This window comes from Papaver somniferum, chromosome 4, assembly GCF_003573695.1.
Source record: "Papaver somniferum cultivar HN1 chromosome 4, ASM357369v1, whole genome shotgun sequence".
NCBI classification, from domain to species: Eukaryota; Viridiplantae; Streptophyta; class Magnoliopsida; order Ranunculales; family Papaveraceae; genus Papaver; species Papaver somniferum.
In genome coordinates this window covers 45,813,886-45,835,877 of record NC_039361.1, presented here as the reverse complement: position 1 = coordinate 45,835,877, position 21,992 = coordinate 45,813,886, and the positions used below count along the sequence as shown (strand labels likewise).

The 21,992-nt window shown below is 34.6% G+C and overlaps 1 protein-coding gene across 1 annotated transcript; it reads right to left on the bottom strand.

Annotated features, from left to right (window-relative positions):
- Positions 1–2,446: 2,446 nt before the first annotated feature.
- Positions 2,447–5,432, bottom strand: LOC113275353 (cysteine-rich repeat secretory protein 60-like). The gene is made up of 3 exons (XM_026524835.1): positions 4,488–5,432; positions 3,400–3,522; positions 2,447–3,022 (listed from the first exon to the last, which is right to left on the bottom strand). Exons 1-3 carry the CDS (start codon positions 5,248–5,250, stop codon positions 3,015–3,017), a joined length of 894 nt encoding a protein of 297 aa, XP_026380620.1. The 5' UTR covers positions 5,251–5,432; the 3' UTR covers positions 2,447–3,014.
- Between the last annotated feature and the right edge of the window lie 16,560 nt (positions 5,433–21,992).

Here is a 21,992-nt window from a genome sequence, read left to right as displayed (position 1 = left end):
TCCAAACCAAAAGCGAGTAAGGGGAATGAGAGCAGCCTTTTGAGGGAATCAATGTCCTTTTGAGGATAGTTTTTTACAATGACAATGAAAAACTTTGGGCATTTTTCCACCTGTTTCAGCTCGGTTTCGAATAGTACATTGGCCTATTTTTATTCTCAATAATTTGCCAAACCATTATGATTAATAAGAGAAACCTGTATATAACAATAAGTACATGGCCGAGTATTCCAACAAGAAGAAGAGAAGGAATACCGATAATCGATAAATTATACATATGATAGATCTGACAAAATCAAAATAAGGATGATCTTCGCGACATAGTCTGACCATTTGATATATCTTCTTATTGAGCAAGATAATCTCCATAATAAGAGGAGATTCGCGCGCATTTCTTGATCGGAAAATACATATTCCGGTTACAGGAGTTTGTTGTCAACGATCTTAAAAACCCCAGTAACAAAAGAAAAATAGACATTAAAGCCACAGGAGAAACACTTGAAACTGCAGGGAAAAACGCCATACAGATGCAGTTGAACTACGGAACGAACGAAGAAAATATCTTCATACCCTAACCTAGAAAGCAATAAAATTTAAGTTTACTCTCAAACTATTACTAACTAGAAACAAAGCAAGCAAAATAAAACTTAATACTGCTCAGATCCACTCCAGATGGAGTAAGTGTGAGCAGTTAACTAGCTAGCCGCTCGCCTGAAGTCGCCTAGAGAATAAGGTAAGAAAGGTTATGCTATCGGATTTTTAACCATTATGTTCCTAAATATGCAGACATTCACATGCAACTCAAAATAGATTAGCATGCAATAAAGGATGCAGAATGATCTTATTCAAGATATACTCTAATCATTTTCTTTTTTTATAAGATCCTAAATTAGGAGTACAATTTTAAATAGTCTATACCTACTTTAATCTTTTCAAAGGTGGTCTATAATATTGTTGTTGTACAATAATGTCATCAAAAGATTCATTTTTGAAAAAAAAAAAAAAAAAAAAAAACTAAAGACCATATACAATGACTAGTTTCCCTTATACGGTATCATACTTTTAGCTTAAAACTAATTCAAATTACTTTCTTCTATCTCTATATTATAGAAACTTTTATAGGATATTCTCATAACCACCTCTTCATTACTTTGGGGTATTAAATTTGGGTTGAATAATTAAGTTTTGATCCTTTGAATTATGAATCTCTATCACCTTTAGGTACAAAATGACAAGTTCATGTTAATCGAGAGCAACAACCTTAGGTGGAACTTATAAAAGACGAGCAAAAGATGAAACATTTATTTTCTGGTACTTATACATGGCTTTTGCAGGGGAGCACCAAAATGTTGCGGGGGGTTATTAGTCCAAACATGCAGTTTCAGTGTTTTGAAACACATTATTGTAGATTGTTCTGTTTTATATAAATTTGCAAATCCAGTGGAATTGAGTAACTTCCTCAAGCATACTCATATTCATTTCGGTGAGAAATAAAAGCTCTATTTGCGTAGTTTTAAGTCTGCAAATGGAAATTTTGCTTCTAAATTTGTTGTCCGGTTGTAAAGTGATTATAGGATTACTGGTAGTCTAAGATTTTGAGTAACGTTCCAATCAAATGACTAAACGCCACAACTCATGTCAGACTAAATGTATATACTCCATCCGTTTCAAAAAGATAAGCTTATGTCATGTGTAATTTATATATAAATTACGCTTATCTTTTTAAAGTCGGAGGTAGCATGAAATAATACATATCCACATTAAGATATAACTCGTGTAACCAAGGAATATAAATGAAAAGGCAAACAGAAGGCCAGTGACATGATATAAGCCAAGGCCATGCACATGCAGTAGGTAGATTTATGCACCTGAATGAAGGAACCTACCTCAAACTAAAGCATTATTGCCATGTACTTTTGTCTTCTTCTTATGATATAATGGATGAGTGATTTCTTTGGTTAGACTTTAGAGTTGGCAGGGCATTATTGCTTGACAAATGCTATCCCACACGATTTTGCGGGATGGCTTTCCGCAAAAGCGTCTTCTTTATCATTGGATGATTAAATCAACGGTTAGATTCACATTCAGGAAATGACCCATCACTTTTAGGATGGGACCCATCATTTTTAGGACAGGATCCACCACTTACCCTAAAGAGTTCAAGGCTGTTAGATCTGGGTTTTAGCATGATCTAATGGTAAAGAAACCGTTTGAACGGAATAGCTTCCCTCAAGATCGTACGGGATAGCACTGCCCTGCCTGTTTTTCTCAACCCTCAATGCCCCTATCATTAGCCAAAGGCAACAAAACAAATGCCGCCACTGCCACTCCAAACAAGATTTAGCTACGAGTTGCCAAATGTTGGTTAATCTAGTAGATAGTTTACACTAAAGACTTACAAAATGAATTCACGTCTATTTTTGATATACAATTGAAGATTAGGAAAAATGAATAGAAAATAGAGAAATTCAGATAAATACTTAAGAGACCCATCCAAGTCATTCTACTTGCACCAAATCTAAATCAAGATATCGCTAGCCTAATCTCTATAAACAAATAACAATTTGAAAAGGTCATTACATTAAAAAATAGGTCAAATCCACAGCCTTTATATAGAACAACAACCTTTTACTTTAACAAAATGCCGGCATACACAATCACACCTTCAGAAAAAGAATGTGCAACAGATTTTGCATTATCTTCGTAGAATTAGACTACAACTTAATTTTGTTCAATTGGATATCAATGGATGTATATGTGGGGAATCTTACCACGGGCCCTTTTTTTTGATGCTTTTCTTACCTTTTTCTCTTTAACTTTCTTAATCACTTCTTTCCATAAATTTTTCTCCTCACATCTTTTGACATGCCTTTAAGTCCCTTTTAAGGGAGATGTAAAGGGAGTCTTAGAAAGATAAAGTGGAAAAAAGGAAGAAAAGTTGTGAAAAATTAGAGAAAAAGAACCATAATCAAAGGCAGCAGAGTGGGCAGGAACAAATGGATTTCCCTCCCAAGAGCTTATTTGCCTGCGATTACAAAAAAATATATTAAATCCTCGTTAAGTAATTAAAAATTCTGAGAAGACAACCAGAAAAACGGCATAAACACAAAACCAAATCAGATGTGAGAACCCCTGCTCTTCTATCGAGAATCTGCCTCACCATCATGTGTCTGAGCGGTTTTGGGATGGTTCAAATGGACGGTCAGTCCAGAACCACCCTTGAGTAATTTCTTAGCATAAAGTTAATCTCAAATAAACAAAAGGTACTAACAAAAGCTTCATAGCAAGTACTCTTCTTCAAGCTCAAAAGAAATTTTTGCATTTACCACTGTGCCAATTTGAATTTGAAAAAGAAAGCAAGATATGTGCAAAAGATGAAGTAAACAAAGCGAAGAGTCAAACCTTTTCCACCAAAAGCTTTTCTTAAGAAAGCAGCAAAAACTATCAAAACAGCCACCCCGGCTAGCAGACCAACGGTTATGGCGAGCGCTTTTTCTGCATCATCGGACGAAGAGTGCCCCGAACCTGCGTCCCATCACAAAAAAGAAAAAGGAAAAAGGACAGTTAGTATGAATGAGCATCAACTATTGAAGAACTTTAAGAGCACGAAATAATTGTCAATTGTCATAGTGGTGGTGATTAAGATTTTAAGCTAAATTTAATCACTATCCCCATAGGATTCTTCTTCTACCATCTTTTAAGTGTTCTTGATTGTCAAAACTTCCTCTAAAAACTCATTATGTGGTAACCATTTTATCCTTTTGAAAATGATGTGGTTATCATTTTCTGTATGAAACAGCATTTTGATCTCTCACAGTCAAATCTCAATCTCCATCGATGGGTCAGCCCTGCTAATTAGAATATGTGCAAGTTGATTCTAGAAAATGTGCCACCATACATATGCACATGAATCAAAATACTTTCTTCCATCCATGACAAAAATAATATAGCTTTATACACTAAAAACTGAAGTTGAGGGCCCTCGAACCGACGTTTCGCCAGTTACTGCTCAAAACCGGCATCAATCCGGCCCCAAAATATTTAATCTTTGTCTGATGTTCTTCGGTCGTCTGCAAATCCGACATGATTCTTAAAGCATGGGAATTATGGATTCTCCATAATTTATTAAACAAAGGGTTAATTGGTATTAAAATAAACAAAAAATTATTATCATGTAATGCAGTTTATTATATGAATCATATGAACGACGGTTAAAGCCCGCGTCGATCTTTTATCTAGTTATTAATATAGCAACCAAATCGGATTTTTCATTTGGTTTCTGATTAATTTCAGTAATTATCACAAAATATAGGAGACTATTATTCACATACACAATTAGCACACACTGAAAAAACCACACCAAAAATGAACAAAAAAAAAATAAAAAAATCAATCACTTATTAGTTATTGAAAATTGAAAGCTAGCAGTTAAACTAAGAAAATAAAGAAAAATAGAAAACCAAAAACTAGGGTGTGGCAAATAAGCTTACCACCACTACTTGAAGAAGATCCGCCTCCTCTATACTGGTCATCAACACCACCAGCTGAATACCTGACATAACATTTAGCCAAAAACATATCACCGGAAATCGCCGTGCCGCAATTACTTTTCAGCTCTTGGATAGCAGAACCCAAACAATCTTGACACTCTGACATGCTCAAATCACCAGTACACTGAGCCATCCCTTGGATTTTACCAGAACCACCAACTCTGTAAGGTCCACCCCCGGAACCTAACCCGGCCAACAGCGCATCTCTACGGCCTAACGCATCAGTATCATAACCAGTCGCCGGTCCACATTTTTTCAACACAACCGTCTTATCCTCAACACCTAAGAACTTAGTATTATCATATTTAACAAAACAGCCTTGCAGTTCTAAAGCACCACCGTATGCGTTAGAACAAAGAGTACCGATTTGACTCACTGCTCGAGCTACACAGTTAGTACAATCCGGCATGGATAAATCACCTCTGCATTGGTATAAACCATAAGCAGTGTCTGCTGATGAACTACCCATGATCGTGAAATTGTTATAGGTTGAGTAAGTAGCTGAGTTAACTAGGGAAGTGAGTAGTGAGTTGATGTTTGACTCGTACACTGAATTTGGTGAATATTTTGCTTGTGAACATCCACCGTAGATGAATGAATCGGTTCTGGCATCTGATTCAGCTGGGTTTAAGTACGAAGAAAAGATACATAGAAAGATTATTACAGAGACAAGTGATGGACTTGGCGATGAATACGAAGGCATTTTCTTATGTGGGTTTTCTCAGTCTAATGAAACTCTCTAAAGCTCTGTGATATACGGATATGGCTCTGGCTGAGTGTGAGAGGCGGAGGAATTGTAATGGAGGGTGGATTTTGGGATTGAGTGGAGTCTAAATATAGAAGAGAGAAGCAAACATTCGGTATTCTCTCTTTATTCTGACAAAAGGAGGTTCTGACTAGGTACTTACTAGTTACTACTGCTACTCGTTACTTCGATTCGAATGTACGTAGACTTGATTTTGTTACTATATGACGAAAATACCCTTCTATTATTTCTCTCGTAGGAGAATCAAATGTTTGTATTTCGTAACTCGGCTTAGGATTTGTACATTACCTCACAAACTTTGTTTCTTCTAACCAGACCCGTTGATTGTATCTACTCATTTGTCCTGGTAGGAATTACCAATAAGTATTATTATGATAGTCTTAGTTAATGGCAGGTCCACCCACTAAAGCCCAGTAACCAGAGGTCCATAATAAAAGGAAAAAAAAAAATTGGACCAAAACTTTTATCCCCTGGTCCGGTACACGTGCGGGACCGGTAATGCGTAATTTCAAAATTCCCAAATTAACCTTCCACCTCTAGATATTTAATCTCCTGGTTCTTATCGTCACCTTCTCTTTCAATTTTTGGTTTTGCTCCAAAGAAGCTTTCACGCTGGAGATCTTTTTGATTTCGTTAATTGAGTCGCCAATTCGATCCCAAAGCTATCGTTTTGTATATTATAGAAGAACTCCTCCGATGAAGATTTTGGCAAGATATATAGGTTGATTTTCTTACTGTTGATGTTAGTCTAGTTTTTTTTTTATAATCAATTTTCATCTAGTAATGTTTATTTTAGGGCTTCTAATATTAATCGTTTAATGGATTTTTGATTATGTTTTGATCTCCTTGTTTGATTGTTTATTTTATTTTATTAAAAAATAGTTCAGATCTATATGGATAATCATGTTTTTTGTCAATTTCTTCACTAGATCTGATCATATCAGTTTCATTTTGTTGGTTTTAGATGTGTTTCGGTTTATTTTTGTGTATGAACCAACATTACGTATCTGCAGTACTGACAGAAACCTGGTTTTGAAGACCTTTTTTTATTTGATTCAGAAGTACATATATGGAATATTGAAATAGAAGTGTTTCAATACTGTTTTTTCACGGATTCGTTAATTATTTTTGACATGCAGCTGATTGTTGTGTATGAACCAACAATACGTATATCCCGTACTGACAGAAACCTAGTCTACTTTTAAGAAGAAGAAGAAGAAGAACAAGATGGTGCATCGTTATGATTTACGAGGAGAATATTTGTTTTCTGTCCCAGGTATGCTTTCTAATCATCTTGTTTGATTATTTTGTTCGGTTTTTCTTCTTTTGATTTGTTTTTTTGATTACGTTTTCACTTTATTGTTTCGTTTTTTGTTTGTTTTTTGCGTTTACTTTTGTTTTGGTTTGTTTTTTATGAATCTTGATCGTAATTATTCAATTTTTTGGTTAGATTATGATGTTTTTAACATATTTGAACTTTCGATTTGATTATCTTGTTGTTTTCGCTTCTTTATTTATCAAAATCGTGCTTGTTTGTTGTTTCAGGGGTATTATCCAACAGTTCATATGTTGCATACTGATACAAATTGCTTTTGATTTTGTCTTGTTCTTAGTTTTATCACTTGTTGTTGTTTGATTCATAAGTATATATATCCGATACTGAAATAAGACTCTCTCGATTATGTTATTTTGATAGATTCTTTACATACAATTATTTTTTAGTTCATAAATCAGAAGTACATATGTGGCATACTGATACAAACTGTTTTTTTTTGTCTAATCGTTGTGGTGTTTGATTAAGATTTTGATCTCCATGTTTGATTTATTGATTATTTACTAGATCTAGATGAATAATCACGTTTTTGGTTCATTTCGTTAATAGATTTGATCATACTAGTTCCATTTTGTTGTTTTTAGATTTGTTTTTTTGTATGAAACAAGAGTACGTATATCCTGTATTGACAGAAACCTAGCTTATTTTGAATGAAGAAGAACAAGATGGTGCATCGTTATGATCTACGAGGAGAATATTTGTTTTCTGTTTCCAGGTATGCTTTCTAATCATCTTGTTTGATTATTTTGTTCGGTTTTTCTTCTTTTGATTTTTTTTTTGATTGTATTCTTATAATCAAATCGATTTGATTGACGCTTTTATGGTTTTTAGGTTTGTTACAGTTGTTTTTCGTGTATGAATTGACAGTACATATATGGCGTACTGATACAAAACTCTTCTAATTTTGTTTTATTTGAAGTTTTTCCAATTTTTTTGGTTCGATCCATGAGTATGTATGTATAATACTGATAGGAAGTGCTATTTGCTGTGTTTTTGCTCCTTTTTTAGTCTTACCCTTCAGTACTTATGTGAAATACTGTAATATGTCTTTCGATTCTCTTATTTTTCATAGATCTGTCACCTGTTGTTTTCATACTGTTGATTTGTAGTTCATGAATCTTCAGTACATATATCACATACTGATACGAAGTGCTCCTTGTTATGTTTGATTCAGTACGTATATGAAATACTGAAATAGATGCTCTTTGTTACGTTTGATTCAGTACTGGAATTGGATATGGAGATGATCTGGAGTTACAGTTCAGAACTTGTTGCAAGAAATGACAGATTTTGAATGATAGGAACAGGAGTTGTTGTTGGTTCAGATTTGCAAGCTTGTGAAATTGGTGGTGGTCTTGATGAAGTTACAAATTGGTTGTGATGTGTGTTTGAAAGAAGGTGTGCTGCAAATGGATTTGGAGGAACATAGAAGGTTGAGTTGCTGATGTAAACTGAAGATACATATGAGATAGAGGAGGAATTGTAGGTGGTGATTACTGTGAACAAAATCAGTGGATGAGATGTTCGTCTCAATGGGTTTATGAAGATGGTAGTGCTGTTTAAACAGGGAAGAAGAACAAGTCTGTGTTGCAGCTGAATTGAAATGACAATGGTGTTGATGTAGCTGTTGCAGTTGTGGTTTAAGCTTAGAAGATTGTGATGCAGCAAGATAGAAGATTACTGAGAAGATGGAGCTGAAGGCAGTGGTGAATGGTTGACTGCAGAGGTGTTGGTGCTGCAATAAAGTAAAGTGAATTGAGGAGTACTCAGATTCCTAAGTAGTGTAGCAAATATGTACTCATATTTGTAAGCAGTGTGGCAGATATGTACTCAAATTTGTAAACAGTGTAGCAGATATGTACTCAAATCTATGGTCTTTTATATGTTTTAATTAAATTTGGACCTCCAGATAAATAAAATCCCGATTTGGTAGAAGTATGTTATTTCACACGTACTTAAACAGTGGGGTATATTAGTCATTTTCATGTTTTCAAATAACTTTGGACCTTAGAATAAGAGTAAAATCTAGTTGGGCCCTGCTATAAATAACCTTATGGGCTTAGGACCAAACAAGAAATTTTCCTTTGTCCTTCCCTATGAAATTATCTGACTTCACCCGATTTACCTTTGTGAAATGTAATGATTGATGACGGACTTGAAAACAAAATACTACCATTCTCATTTTTCGCTTTTTTGTGAATGGTTTTTTCAACCATATTCTAAACGACTAAAGTCACTAAACCCATAGGTTCAAAATTTTCAACCATAAATTGTATTACCCAATCCAGATAATTGAAAAAATTAGTAGTAAGTGAAAAGTTAACTAGCAAGAGTCATTTTGGTCGTTTGCTTAGAGATAGAGTCAAAGTCTTGAAGTCATGCATGAAGCTGACCCTATTAGTGTGTACATATGAGTGGATGATAATGAAAACACAGACATCATGCTAACTAAAAAACACACAACTAATCGATAAGTAATTGTAAACTACATTACAAGTTTCCGTGTAAGATCAGATTAAACCTATTCTAATTGTTGAACTTGACACAACATTTTGTTTAATGCCACGGGAATGGATTGACAACGTCAAGGAACTCGTCTCGTCTACGTCCCGAGTACAGAATTAAGTAAACAATCGTCAAATTGGTTACTAGCCAATTTTAAAATGGCAAAAAATTTCATATGATCGTTGAATTATTATTTTTTATCGTTTTTGTTTTGGTATATGTTGCTATCTTACAGCAAGAAAAATTCGGAGAAATTATTCAACTTGTTGCAGGAGATTTTAAACGATTTAAAGATAACAAAAGACTAAGACAAAACTGTTATAACAGCGGCTGCTACTCCCTTATTTCACGACGTCATATAAAAAAAGAAACAACTAAAATTAAACGGTTATAACGCTAAACTCTCCATTTGATATCGTTAAATGAAGGTTCGTGATACAGGTGCTCGTAGTAACGCATAGCGCACACAACTGTTGGTTACAAAATGCCCGGAACTACACTGGATAGTAATGTAAATTAGGCGAACAATGATGAGCCTTAGAACCAGCACCAGTTTCAAAAGCGTTCGTCATATTGCGGCTTATTGCCCATGATTTGTCATTCTCTTCTTATTATTATTGATCTGTTAGGTATAATGCTGTTTATGGACAAATCATGGTATTTGATCAACTACCACGCCTAAGAGCAACTGCAGTGGTGCGATCAAAACCAAAGAGTAAAGAGCAAAGAAAAGATCAAAATTTGGGTTTAATCCGTGTTCTAACGCTACGGTACTGGATTATATATGATCAGGCGGAGATATAGTGTTAGACCATATGATCAGGCGGAAATATAGTGTTAGACCATATGTTATGCGGGCTTATAATGTACGCCTGATAAGTAGCCAGGCGAAGTTATAAGGTGATCCATACACAACAACTCATGGAACGGGGACTATCCAACCGCCCCACATGAAACGTACATTATACGTTCGCCCGTTAACAAGCGTACACTTTAAGTTCGCTCCACTATATTTGGGTTTGGGTTTGGTCCCAGACCAAATATAGTCCGGAATTTGGTTATAGTCAGGCTTTTGCTCTTTAGTCCGTCCCACTGCGTCTCGTTGCTAGACCATATTTATGGGTTTGATCGCCCACTGTGGTTGCTCTAAATACTCTGATTGGATTCGTATCAGACTATTCTGGGTCCACCTTTTTAACCAGAAGAATCAAGAGAATCGAATATTTACAAGGGAATGTAAACAATCTTTGTGGGGAGTTTGGAGGGTTCCATAATGAAATTATTTTGGAGTTTCTTTCAACTCTTTGTGTATCATTCTACGAAAACTTTGGCAAATGTCTATTTTGATGCAGTAAATAATAACTTGACTTCAATTTCACGTTGTCTGAATGCGACTTAATGTTATGGCAGAGCAACCAAATGAGACATGCTCTGGACTTCTTATTGGCTATTCCTATTGTTGGTTTAAATCAGCAAATTGGTGTGAGACAATTCAGTGTGATACTATGCTATAAACTTGGTATTCCTTTGTTTGAGTTGGACGGTATGTGCCCCTTTTGCAAGAGAGAAATGGACATTTTTGGGGACCATGTTGTGCACTGTGTGAATGAAGTGGGGTTAAAGTTTCTTCACGACTTGGTGTGTGACACGACTGTTAACATGTGTTATCGTGCTGGAGTGCGGCACGGAAATAGATGGACTTAGGATTTCTTGCGAACAAGGGTACTTCTCTGAGACCAGCTTATGTTTTTGTTTACAATTGGGATAATGGTCGGGATGTTTGCTTAGATGTGACGATTGTTTCGCCCTTTGCTGGGCGTAGTGGTCGCACTTTTGAGTTGCGACAAGCTATTAAGGAAGATGTTACTCGAAAGAATTCCAAGTACTTGGAAAAATGCAGTCACAAGGCTACGGGTTTGGTGCTTTGGCTTTTACTATCCTTGGTGAGCTTGGGGATGGCACGACAGAATTTATGGCCAGTCATGATGCCAATGTGCGAGTAGGAGACTTTTTATTTCATAGGTTAAGTGTGGTTGTTCAAGAAGGGGTTGGAGCCCAGCTTGTTGCTCGGCTCCCGACTAGTTTCTTGTCTGATGAGAATTATTTCGAATAATGCAATATTATCAGATTATTATCAAATAAAAAAATTGAAAAAAAAAGAAAAAAAAAACACGATTTCAAAAATGTTTGTAGTTGACCCATCCATCATTCTTTCAAGGGAATGATCATCCTTTTTTCTCTAAACTGAAAAAAAAATCTCTCCTGAAAATCCGACAAGACCCTAGCCCCGTTCAAGCCTTCTCCTGTTCAGATCGATCTTCCTCCTTCGTTCCTTTTTCTTTATTTCCTTCAAAATCTCCCTTGTTAAGTTTTCAATTAGTTTAGATCTGTTCTTTGTTGAGTATGTATGTTTTTTTCTTTGTTTGTGTGGTCTTTTGAGTCAAGGGGAAGATGGGTTTTCTTTGTTTGCAAAGCAAATAAGATGAATCTCAATGTTCGGTGCTGCTACGATGTGGTCGGGCATATATTTCCCTCGTTAAATGCTGACACGTCGTATAAAGTAGGAAAACAACTTTAAAAACAGTTTTATTATCTAACGTATTTTTTTATCATTGGATAAAGAATATTATTACAAGAAACTAGTTGGAAGCCTAACCATCCAAGCTCCAACAATGTACTACATTAGTTGATGTTAACATGCTAGCCTACCAGTGAGCCTCATGAGGAACCAGCCAAGAGAGCCGAAGCGGATAGAGGGATAATTATGTTACCTAACAGTTTATTTTATTATTATTTTTTTTTAACTTCCTATTTTTTCTCAAAAAGTAGAATAGTTAAGGGTATTTGGAGGGGGCAGGTCTTTTAGTTAAATAGGTGTCTAAAAATAAAGAGAGGCCACATACAAAATGTATATGGCCCGACCACATCGTAGCCGGGGCGCTCAACGTTTCAACCACACAACTAATGTTTCTTTATCTACAGACTCAACGATTTCGGTTTCAGATACTTCTCCTTCAACATCTCTTACATCAGGAACAACAGCAATACAATCACTTGGTTTAAAATCAGCAACATAAGTCACAAGAAATCCAACTACGACAGCCACAATCACAAAAGAAACAACAAATTTTATGGAAACAACAAAAATAATCATCGATTTAACTCCAAAATCAATAAACACACAATGTCTGATTTGAAGAGGAAAAGAAGCAAGACTTTATCTCTGATGAATACTCCCGATTTGGTCCTCTTTCAGTTACTTTGCTACAAAAAATTGGATCCTGCCTCTCATGGTATGATCCTGACTCTCTTGTTCGTGACCGGGAGAGGAGCAATAGGTGTGGAAGTTCATTGCCACACACCCAAAACCTTGAGAGATGAATGTATTTGTTTTTGGATCCTAACTTTTTTGCCCTGTGCAAGATTGTTAATTGATTTGGAAGAAATCAGTTCTTGTCAAATAATATCATATAAACTTCACAAAGAAAGGATCTAACTGGTGATATTGTTTAGTGATTCTCTTTGCCATTTTTCTAGAGTTATTAGTGTTCTTAATTATCAAGTTTGCTTAAATTTTTCCATTATCTCTTTGATTTTATGTTGCTCACTTTATTTCTGTAACTCATGTTGCTTACAATATCTCTGTAATGGTCCTGGTTGTAATATTGTTGGAGATGTATCCATATGTATTATTTATTTCTATATATATAACAAAAGTTGTAGTTAATATTTATCAATATTCTTTAACTATTATTATTTGTTTTGTTCCTCATTTTTTGTTCATATGTTTATCTAATTTAATCTTTTTTACTCATGTCATTTTATATTTTTTGATCGATCAAAGAGAATAGATTAAAAGCAAGCCATGTACATGTGGAGCAACTAAAGAAGGTCATAAAGCCCAAAGAAAAGGAAGACACTCTTATTCAATTATATGATAAAAAGGTGTCCCACGCCTACCACCATATACCACTCCCTTATTTTAGCAAGGCTGCTGATCGGGGGTATCAGTTTGCTTGGGGATCATATACCAATAGATGTTTTGTATTATATAAATTTTGGTACACCCCTAAGTGAATTGTCACCCTTATTAGCAATCTTGTTAATTTTCACCTGAGACTTTTCGTTTTCAAAAAAACCCAACAACCTAACTTTTCGTTTTGGCTTAATGTAATCCATCAAATCATTGATCTTCCATATAAATTCATCTTGATGAAGTGATATCTTAGGTTTTCAGCTGCTTCGAACGAACATTTCTTTGATGATTTTTCTTTCGGCTTTGAATTTTTGTTTGTGAAATACAGTGGTATCATCTCTTTTGAAAGCAATGTCATGAACTGTTTTCCATGATTTTAGTTAATTTAACAAATGAACAACTTTAGTTTTGTTTTATCAATGGTATATATTTTTAATGAAGATACCTATAAAGTTGTTCGAGAATATTGGCTTCTCTATCTGCCCGAACTTATGTTTCATTTGTGTCCTTTTTTCACATTTTTCGAAGAATATCATATTTTTATGTTTATTTATTTTGGTAGTTATTAAATACATGCCTTTTGAATATTTGAAACTCTAACTCTAGAAACAAATTAGTTATAGACCCAAGTTATGTGGGTCTGTTTAACCACCACCATTCCCGTCAAGTTAGTTATCGATCCCAAGTTACAGTGCCTTGTGATTACAAACATATGTTTTGAAGAACATGAAATCTTGATTAATAAAATGCATATGCCAAGTAAAAACTTAAAAACATGGTATTGAGTTTTAGATTTTCTCTAAAACATACGAGTTTCATGGATCTCAACTACTTATATAACAACGGTAATTAGCTCAAAGTTATGGCCAAGGAATATATAGCAAAAATGGATCAGTGGGATTGGTTTACAACATCATAAAATTCCTAATCGATTTTATCAAAGATGAATCAAATAATATATCCCGACAAAGAAAAAAAAAACAAACTATCTTTCTTCTTATAATACCCGATGAGTCTCAAGGTACCGATTTCACGGTAGCTCGAATACGTAAATCGGAAACCGAACAAATTAATGATGACTATGCATATATTGTCCGTCGACAAGAAGAAATCCTAAAACACATAATATTGAATGGTAGAAATATGAAATGGCTTAAGAAAACAACTGATGAGGCAAGGCGTACGGTTCGTGACAACATATACAAGTCTTCTGAGATAAAAAACATCATGGTAGGTAGGACGGTAGTGATACATACGTCAAGGGCGTTGAAGACGATAAAGGAAATCAGAAATGAGTTACTGAACTATGCGTTTAATTCCCTCCCCTCAAAGAAGTATGGACTGTAATACTCCAAAACAAAGATATTCAATATGGGATACACCACAAGAAAAAATGGTTCCAACCCAATATTTTACCCAAATGGGACACTCAAGCAAGTGAAGATATTTTAAAGTCAGATGGTCAAGTAAATACTTTAATCAAATTCTACAATAAAGTTGAAGATAACTCTATTTATGAAAAGCCAAATCCAGATGAGGATTATAAAATACACTCAATGAAGTTGAGATATGAGAGTAGTATTCACAAGGATTGTTTTGTTTTAGGGTGTCCGAGGATTGAAAACTTCAAAGTGTATTGCAGAGACAAGAGGGTTGGCAACATTGTTTACTTCTTTTGGGAAAATGAAAATGCAGCATTCAATATGTAGGTTGATCGTTCCAGAGCAAAGGAAAAATCATCATATTCAAGATGAAATAAATAGCTTACAGTTTACATAAGTAACTATAAGCGTGATTTTGTAATTGATGGATGCTATGATAACCAACATGATAAACTCTGAACTATTGGATCATTAAATTTCTTTGAAAACCAATGATTTGGGTTTCCTTTCTTTTTGTAATATAACCAATTCAGTGTTGTAGAATTTTCCAAAAAAATCAAGAGTTTGAAAATTAGTTGTTGGAATTTTTACTGTAAACTTTCTAACGATAGAAGGAAAACTTCGATGCTAAATTTGGGGTTTCGGTTACGTAAAAGTTGGTTTACAAACACTTAAGATTTTAGGAGTATTTAACTCAATCTTGGGTTGTATATAGTCACTGCCTTTGTTTTAACACATTTCATAATTGATGCACATAGTAAGTATATTCGACTAATATTTCGTAATTTATTTCTACACTAATTTGTATATACATTGGAAATATTTGAAATATTACTAACATAATGATTTTTTAGGAGAGATGAAACACTAATCAAGTAAAAGAACCAATAAAAAAGTGGGGAACACGCACTTTTGTCTTTAGGGTGCACAAATTTGCATTCTTGAGAAGTTATCGAGTTTGTTATCATTTGTTGTCTTTATTTTTATTTTATTTTTGTAATAGACATATATTACTTGTGTTGCAAAACACCAAACACTTGTTATCATTTAAAAATGGGTGATGCTAAGTTTCTGAATTAATAGAAACATACAAAAGAAACTAAGATTATCATCCGCAACACCATCCACTAACCACCGGAATCATGTTGGAATTTTACGTTTGTGAAACAATATCAGATTAAAATAAAATTTATTTTCCATTATTTTTTACAAATTTCTTTTTGAGTCCCACTGAAAAAGAATGAATATTTAATCTATGCAGCTGGTTTTCCTCCACTAATATATACACTTTTTCTAATCCCCTCACTCGTAGCTGAGTTCCTGGATTCCAAAAAATCCACCATTTAGTTGTTTGTGGAAGATCTCTTTGAATTGTCAGTGGAGGAATAGAAGCAATCATGATATATTTCCAGTTGAGTGGGTATGAATGTACATTCTTTCTTAAAGTTGCACTGAAGAACTTAGAGTCTAAGAATTCTGGTTCAATGTCGTGTAAGGATTTTCCCTTAGAAGCAAGCTCCACATTATTAATGTAGAAATATGGATGCCCTGGAGCTGCATCCGGTAGATTCCTCTTTAACTCAATCAGTCTCTCGAAATCTTTATTGTTTCTTTATATTCGTCTGGTAGCTTCCTCTTTGATCCCTTTGTTAGTGACCTTGAGAACCGTCGTTATTAGAAATATTGTGATGTTCGTGCTGATGATCATAAATTTTCTTTACAGTCTAGAAGCATGCATATAATCTATAAGATCCCATATTGAGGTTTCTGGAACTATAATGACCATAAAATTGATAAATATCATAACGAGGGAATGAAACACTTTGTACATCACCATACTAATTATTATATATTAAGAAGTTAACGAAAATAGCTGAAATGAGTGGCAAATTTCTTGACAGTCTATTTCGCACAAGCTAGAATTGTTTAGTTGGTCATGTGCAGGTGATTAATATTAATCTGATACAGCTGGATACATACCGCATGAATCAGTGACTGATATTTCCACTAGCTACATCATTTTCTCATCGTTGTCGGGCAGATGTTCTGAGGTATGGGAGAATAAAATTAAATGGCCAAGCATGAACATTACAGGTTAGAATCAACATCTTAAAGCAATATAATAATAATAGTACACAAGATGAAATTACCTCATTGTGGAGATAACATTTTATGCCCAAAAAATCTGAGACTTCATCAATATCATCATCATATTCATATCTATAGAACAAAGAGTGGTAACAGATTCGCCTTGTGGAAGAGATTCATCAATATTCTGAAAAAATAGTTATTAATATAGCTTGATGGCGAGAAAGAATAAATTTTCTTTCCTAGATTAGAAACTCATAAAGTAAAAAAAAACATAAATCTCTAAATTCATTCAATATCCAGGATCCTCAATGTGAAAGGTGACTACTATAGCCGCTGAATTATTTGAATTCAAAGAACGTAATGGATATGCCAGTATAAGAATTTCAGTTTAAATTGTTATCTTTGAAAGTACATCACTATTTTTTAAGAGAAGCTACATTGATGAAAAAACTCGGTTCATGTGTGATAAATCAATGTTGTGAATGTTGTTGTCATATAAGTTTTGTATTCGGAGTAACCCATAAATTTCCGGATGAACATTGTAATCAAACTCGAATGACTTCTGAATACGAACTCGACAACATGGAATTGTGATATATAAGAAATTGAGGATCACCCAGCTACCTATAAAAGGATGATCCACCAATTACTTATATTTTCTCAATAGATTTTTCAGTATAAAATATAGGAGATATAAGACAAACACAAAGGTCTCAGGATAATAATGACATAATTCAGACTCGTTCATAAGGTTACAAAAAACACGATAATGCCAAATGATTTACTTCAATTAGCTACCAATAAAATTAACTATTTTTTAATCAAAGGCACAACTCGCATTGCAAAATTTCTAAAGAAGGTTTCATATAAAGTGGGTGCAGGCAGGATGACAGAGAAAAAACTATTGAGAGATCAAATATTTGACTTATCTGCATAAGTCTAGATTTCTGTTGTTATGAAAATATGTAGGAAAACTTATTTAAGTAATAATTTATGTTGTCATGAAAATATGTAAGAAAACCTATTTAAGTAATAGTAACATTCTGATCTGGAAAAAAAATTGATCTCGCAGTGCGAGTTCAAAAATGGAATTTGCAGTATCACAGTCGTTGGATGATGAAGATATGACATCATCAAACCAAGGACTTGACTTATACATCCAGATTTTTCTAGATATATGTCGTATTTTTACTAAATATATTCGAAAATATAATATTAACAGAATTGATGAAGTACATAGCCAAGTTCAGCCAAATTTGGATCGTGTCCAAATGAAGAATCTACCTTGTCGTCGATATATACCATCCATAAATTTAATTTGATGAGGTCTACACGTAAATGAACTTTTCCTCCAATTAAAATAATAGCTTTACATGTATGGTTGGTTAATGGTCATTTGGAAAAGATAAAATTTCATTCAAATGGAGTGCTGAGCTATCACTAAAGATACAACAAACATCATCCGCCTAAAACAAGGGGAGAAAAAGACAGGCAAAGAGAGAACAAACTCGGAGAAAACCTTCTGACATGTTGAGACTAGTAATTATCGTTTAAAAAAGACCCAATCATTCACGAAATCGGCAAACTTAAACGGTTTAAAAGACTCATGAACCATTTCCCAACTATATAAACAAGCCTTCACTAGAATAATAACCTGCTCTTCCGTTTTTTGTTTGTTGCCAAAAACTCTGTCGTTCCTCTCCTCCCAGATTTGCTGCCATATGATTATATAAAGTATTCTATGAACCAACTATGATGGAATGTCAAGCGATCCACCATGTCAGCAGAATTGATCAGTTTAATATCAAATACCAATAATCTATGTAATTTGACGAGCCACTTTTTTGTTGGTCGATATAAACCATAGTAGTTTCAACATTGAAGGTCGTCTTCTGATGATTAAAAACAAATTATATGTCGTTTTATTTCATCCGTTCTTGAGACCTATCACTGCTTAGTACTTCCTGATCAAAAAACCTATTGCTAGTAGTTGCGATTATCACTGGAGATTGAAGTGTTAAGCATGCTTGTTTTTTTTTTTGCTAATTATTGATTGATTGGTAATTTTGTTGTTAGTTTTCAATCATTCATATGCATATGTGAGATGATTTCATCTCTGTTTTTTCTTTTGATCGGTATACCTTGGTCTCTGTTTTGATAGTATGATTTTCTCTCTGTTAATACCAAAAGTTGGTAAAGACGGCGTATATTTAGAAATCTAAATACATAACCGTGATTAAGTCATGATGTCATATCTCCCTCATCCAACGGCCGTGGTGTTGCGAATTCTTTTTTGAAATCGCACTGCGAGTTCAAATTTTTTTCCCTCTGATCTGGTAAGAAGTGGAAAAGTAGTGTTCACATTGGAACCACAGGATAACAAATAGATGACTCTTTTCTTTTTACATGCCCATTCCACCTTAACCATTAAACATGGTAATTTGTCTCAAGTTTCACACAAATATCTTTACAACACTGGCACACTGCTGCTGGTACCAATCTATTTGAGAAGGGAACCAGAATACACATCAGACAAAGTATTTTCCTATTTATCTTACATGGACATAGTAATACAAATTAAGCGCCTAAGAGCAACTGCAGTGGACGACTAAACCCAAATATTTGGTCTTTTGGACAGACGTAGTGGGACGTACTATCGATCAAATTTTGATCAACGACTAAAGCCCAGACTAAATTTGGTCGCCGACCAAGACCAAACCCAAATATAGTCGAGCGTTGATATAATCTCCGTTTCACAACGGGCGTTGATATAATCTCCGCTTCTCAACGCGCGTTCGTAAAGAATTCGTCCAACGAACAGGCGGGTATATAAACTTCGCCTGTATGGGACGTTGATTAAATGTACGCCTGATGGGGCGTTTGTGAAGTTAACGCCTGACTCCAGGCGGTGATAAAGTTAACGCCTTAATGGGGCGTTGATAAAGTGTACGCCTGATTCCAGGCTTTGATAAAGTGTACGCCCCATGAATGATTGAACTTGTACATAATTCAAATTTGAAGTGTGAAAATATTGGGGAAGAGCAAATATTTTGCATTTTATGCTTCCACGAAACTAAATGTTTTCATTTTGGTTTATAGGTCAAGTGCAGCATGTCATAGCTAATTTTGTTTTTGATTTCGCATATAACACCAAATGAATGTTGGAAGCATCACACAGCAAAGGTAGAAGTAACCATAGTTTGGAGGGCGAGGAGTACAAAGTACAGACAACAAGCTTTTCAAAACACATCCTATATACACGTCTCATGGGGCGTTGATTATACAAACGCTTGGCTTCGAGCGGTGACTTTACGTACGTCCCATGGGACGTTGATTATACAAACGTCTCTTTTCCCGGCGTAAACTATAAGAACGCCTCGTATCGGACGTAATCTTTACCAACGCCCCACGTCGGGCGTAATCTTTATCAACGTCTTAATTGGGCGTAATCTTTATCTACGCTCCACAATCAAACGAACATTATACGTTCGCTCGACTAAATATAATCGCCTACCACTACGCCACACGACGTCCTAAACTCAAATTTGGTCTTTTTTTTAGTCTTTGATCTTTGGTTTTGATCGTACCACTGTGGACGCTCTAAGGACGAGCCTTGAGACCGGGATCAAAACCAGATTTAAAAGGGTTTGTCATATGGCCCCTAATTTGTCTGTCATTCTCTTCTTATTATATTAGTACTATTAGTTTGTTAGGTATAATATCGTTTACGGATAAATCATGGTATTTGATCAGCTACCATGCCTAAATACTCTGATTGGATTTGATTCAATATCAGATGATTTAGGGTCCACTTTATTTAACAAGAATCAAGCCCGATAGGAACCAATATGTTAGTAGAATTTTTAGACTACACTCAAGGTATTAATAATTTGTTTATCATCGGGAAAATTGGATTGTTGTATAAGGTATTCGAATATTTACAAATGGACACAATTTTTGTTGGGAGTTTTGAGTTCCATAATGAATTCATTTAGCATGAACAACAGGATTTGACGATCATTTTTTGTTTTGTTTTGTTTGCAGCAGACCCATCATTCCATTCAACAAGAGAAACTTCAACTCATTGTTTGATGTACTTAATTCTGATCAACATTCTTCAATTATTGTTATCTTTGTTTTGTTCCTCAACGTTTCTTTATATTTATCTAATCTAATCTTCTTTTCTCATGTCATAGGAACACGAAAACAGTCTTATTTAATCTTGGGACAAAAGGGTTTCTCACCCACCACCATACACCACCCCCTCCTCATTTTAGTGCCTAAATGTAGGTTAGGTTGTCTTACAGTAAGTGGCATACAGTCGAAATTTGAAATTCCGGCCGTGGAGGACCACAAGGTAACAAAAGTTGTAAATGCAATATACACTTGCACAAGGGACAAGCCCAAAATTTATATCAAGGAGACGAAAATTGATCATCGACCATCTCTTTTATCGTAAGAACCAAACAAGTTCCAAAACAATGGCAAGAAAACACAACTAAACATGCACATTGAATAGCGTTGTAAGTTTGTGAAAAGTTGAGTCTATGGCTATAAGCATTCTACTCTTAATTGTATATTGTCATTTTGTATCCGTTAAAGTTGCGAAAGCGAAGAAACTTCCATGCAAGCAAAAAGGCAATAGAAAAGAGGTGGTGGTGGTAGTGGTGGTGGAAAAGAGAGAAGGAAAAGAAAAGGAGTTGTCAAATTGTCATTTTCGTTCATGGATTCAATAATGTTGTGCCATGTATGAATTGTTTATTATGTATGTCTTTGGTTTCGAGTAATTTAATGGTAGGATTTTGTCTTTGGTTGACGAAGATGAGTGTGTGCCCACAATTGCATAGCCTTTCTATTGCTCATGCATCATCTAATAGTACTTCCCGACAAACCCCAATTATCATTTTTATTTGTTTTCTCAAGAAGATAAGACTCTTTTCGTGCATTTCATGGGATCTTCCTCCTCCTCCTAACATATCATATCTACACAACATTTCTATCTGCCTTTCTAGTTTTAGCTTCAATTTTGAATATTATGGGGATAGGTAGTAGCTAGGCTGAGTTATAAAGGTAGGAATCTATTTGACAACCATGCATTTCAATATCCCATACTACTTTGTTAGTTCATTGTTCACCTTTTCGATTGTCATGCCATAATGACCAAATATTATGAGTCACCATTTCTACTTATACTTTTTTTTTTTCGTTCTTTTCTTAAGTAACCCAGCGAAAGGAATCTAAAATGGAATAACCAATTAAGTAAATAAACAAAGGGTATTCAGATAAAAATCTATATTCTTTTTATCAGAAACCTTGCAACATTACAACAGTTCTAAACAGCGATTTCATCACTAAAATTAACACAAAATTGGTTAAAAAAACCGAAATCAAC

Bases quoted from the DNA above. Each gene is read 5' to 3' on its own strand.
- LOC113275353 (XM_026524835.1), bottom strand. From the start codon at position 5,250: ATGCCTTCGTATTCATCGCCAAGTCCATCACTTGTCTCTGTAATAATC. The intron at 3,523-4,487 runs GTAAGCTTATTT...GATGGGACGCAG, and splicing joins ATCTTCTTCAAGTAGTGGTG to GTTCGGGGCACTCTTCGTCC.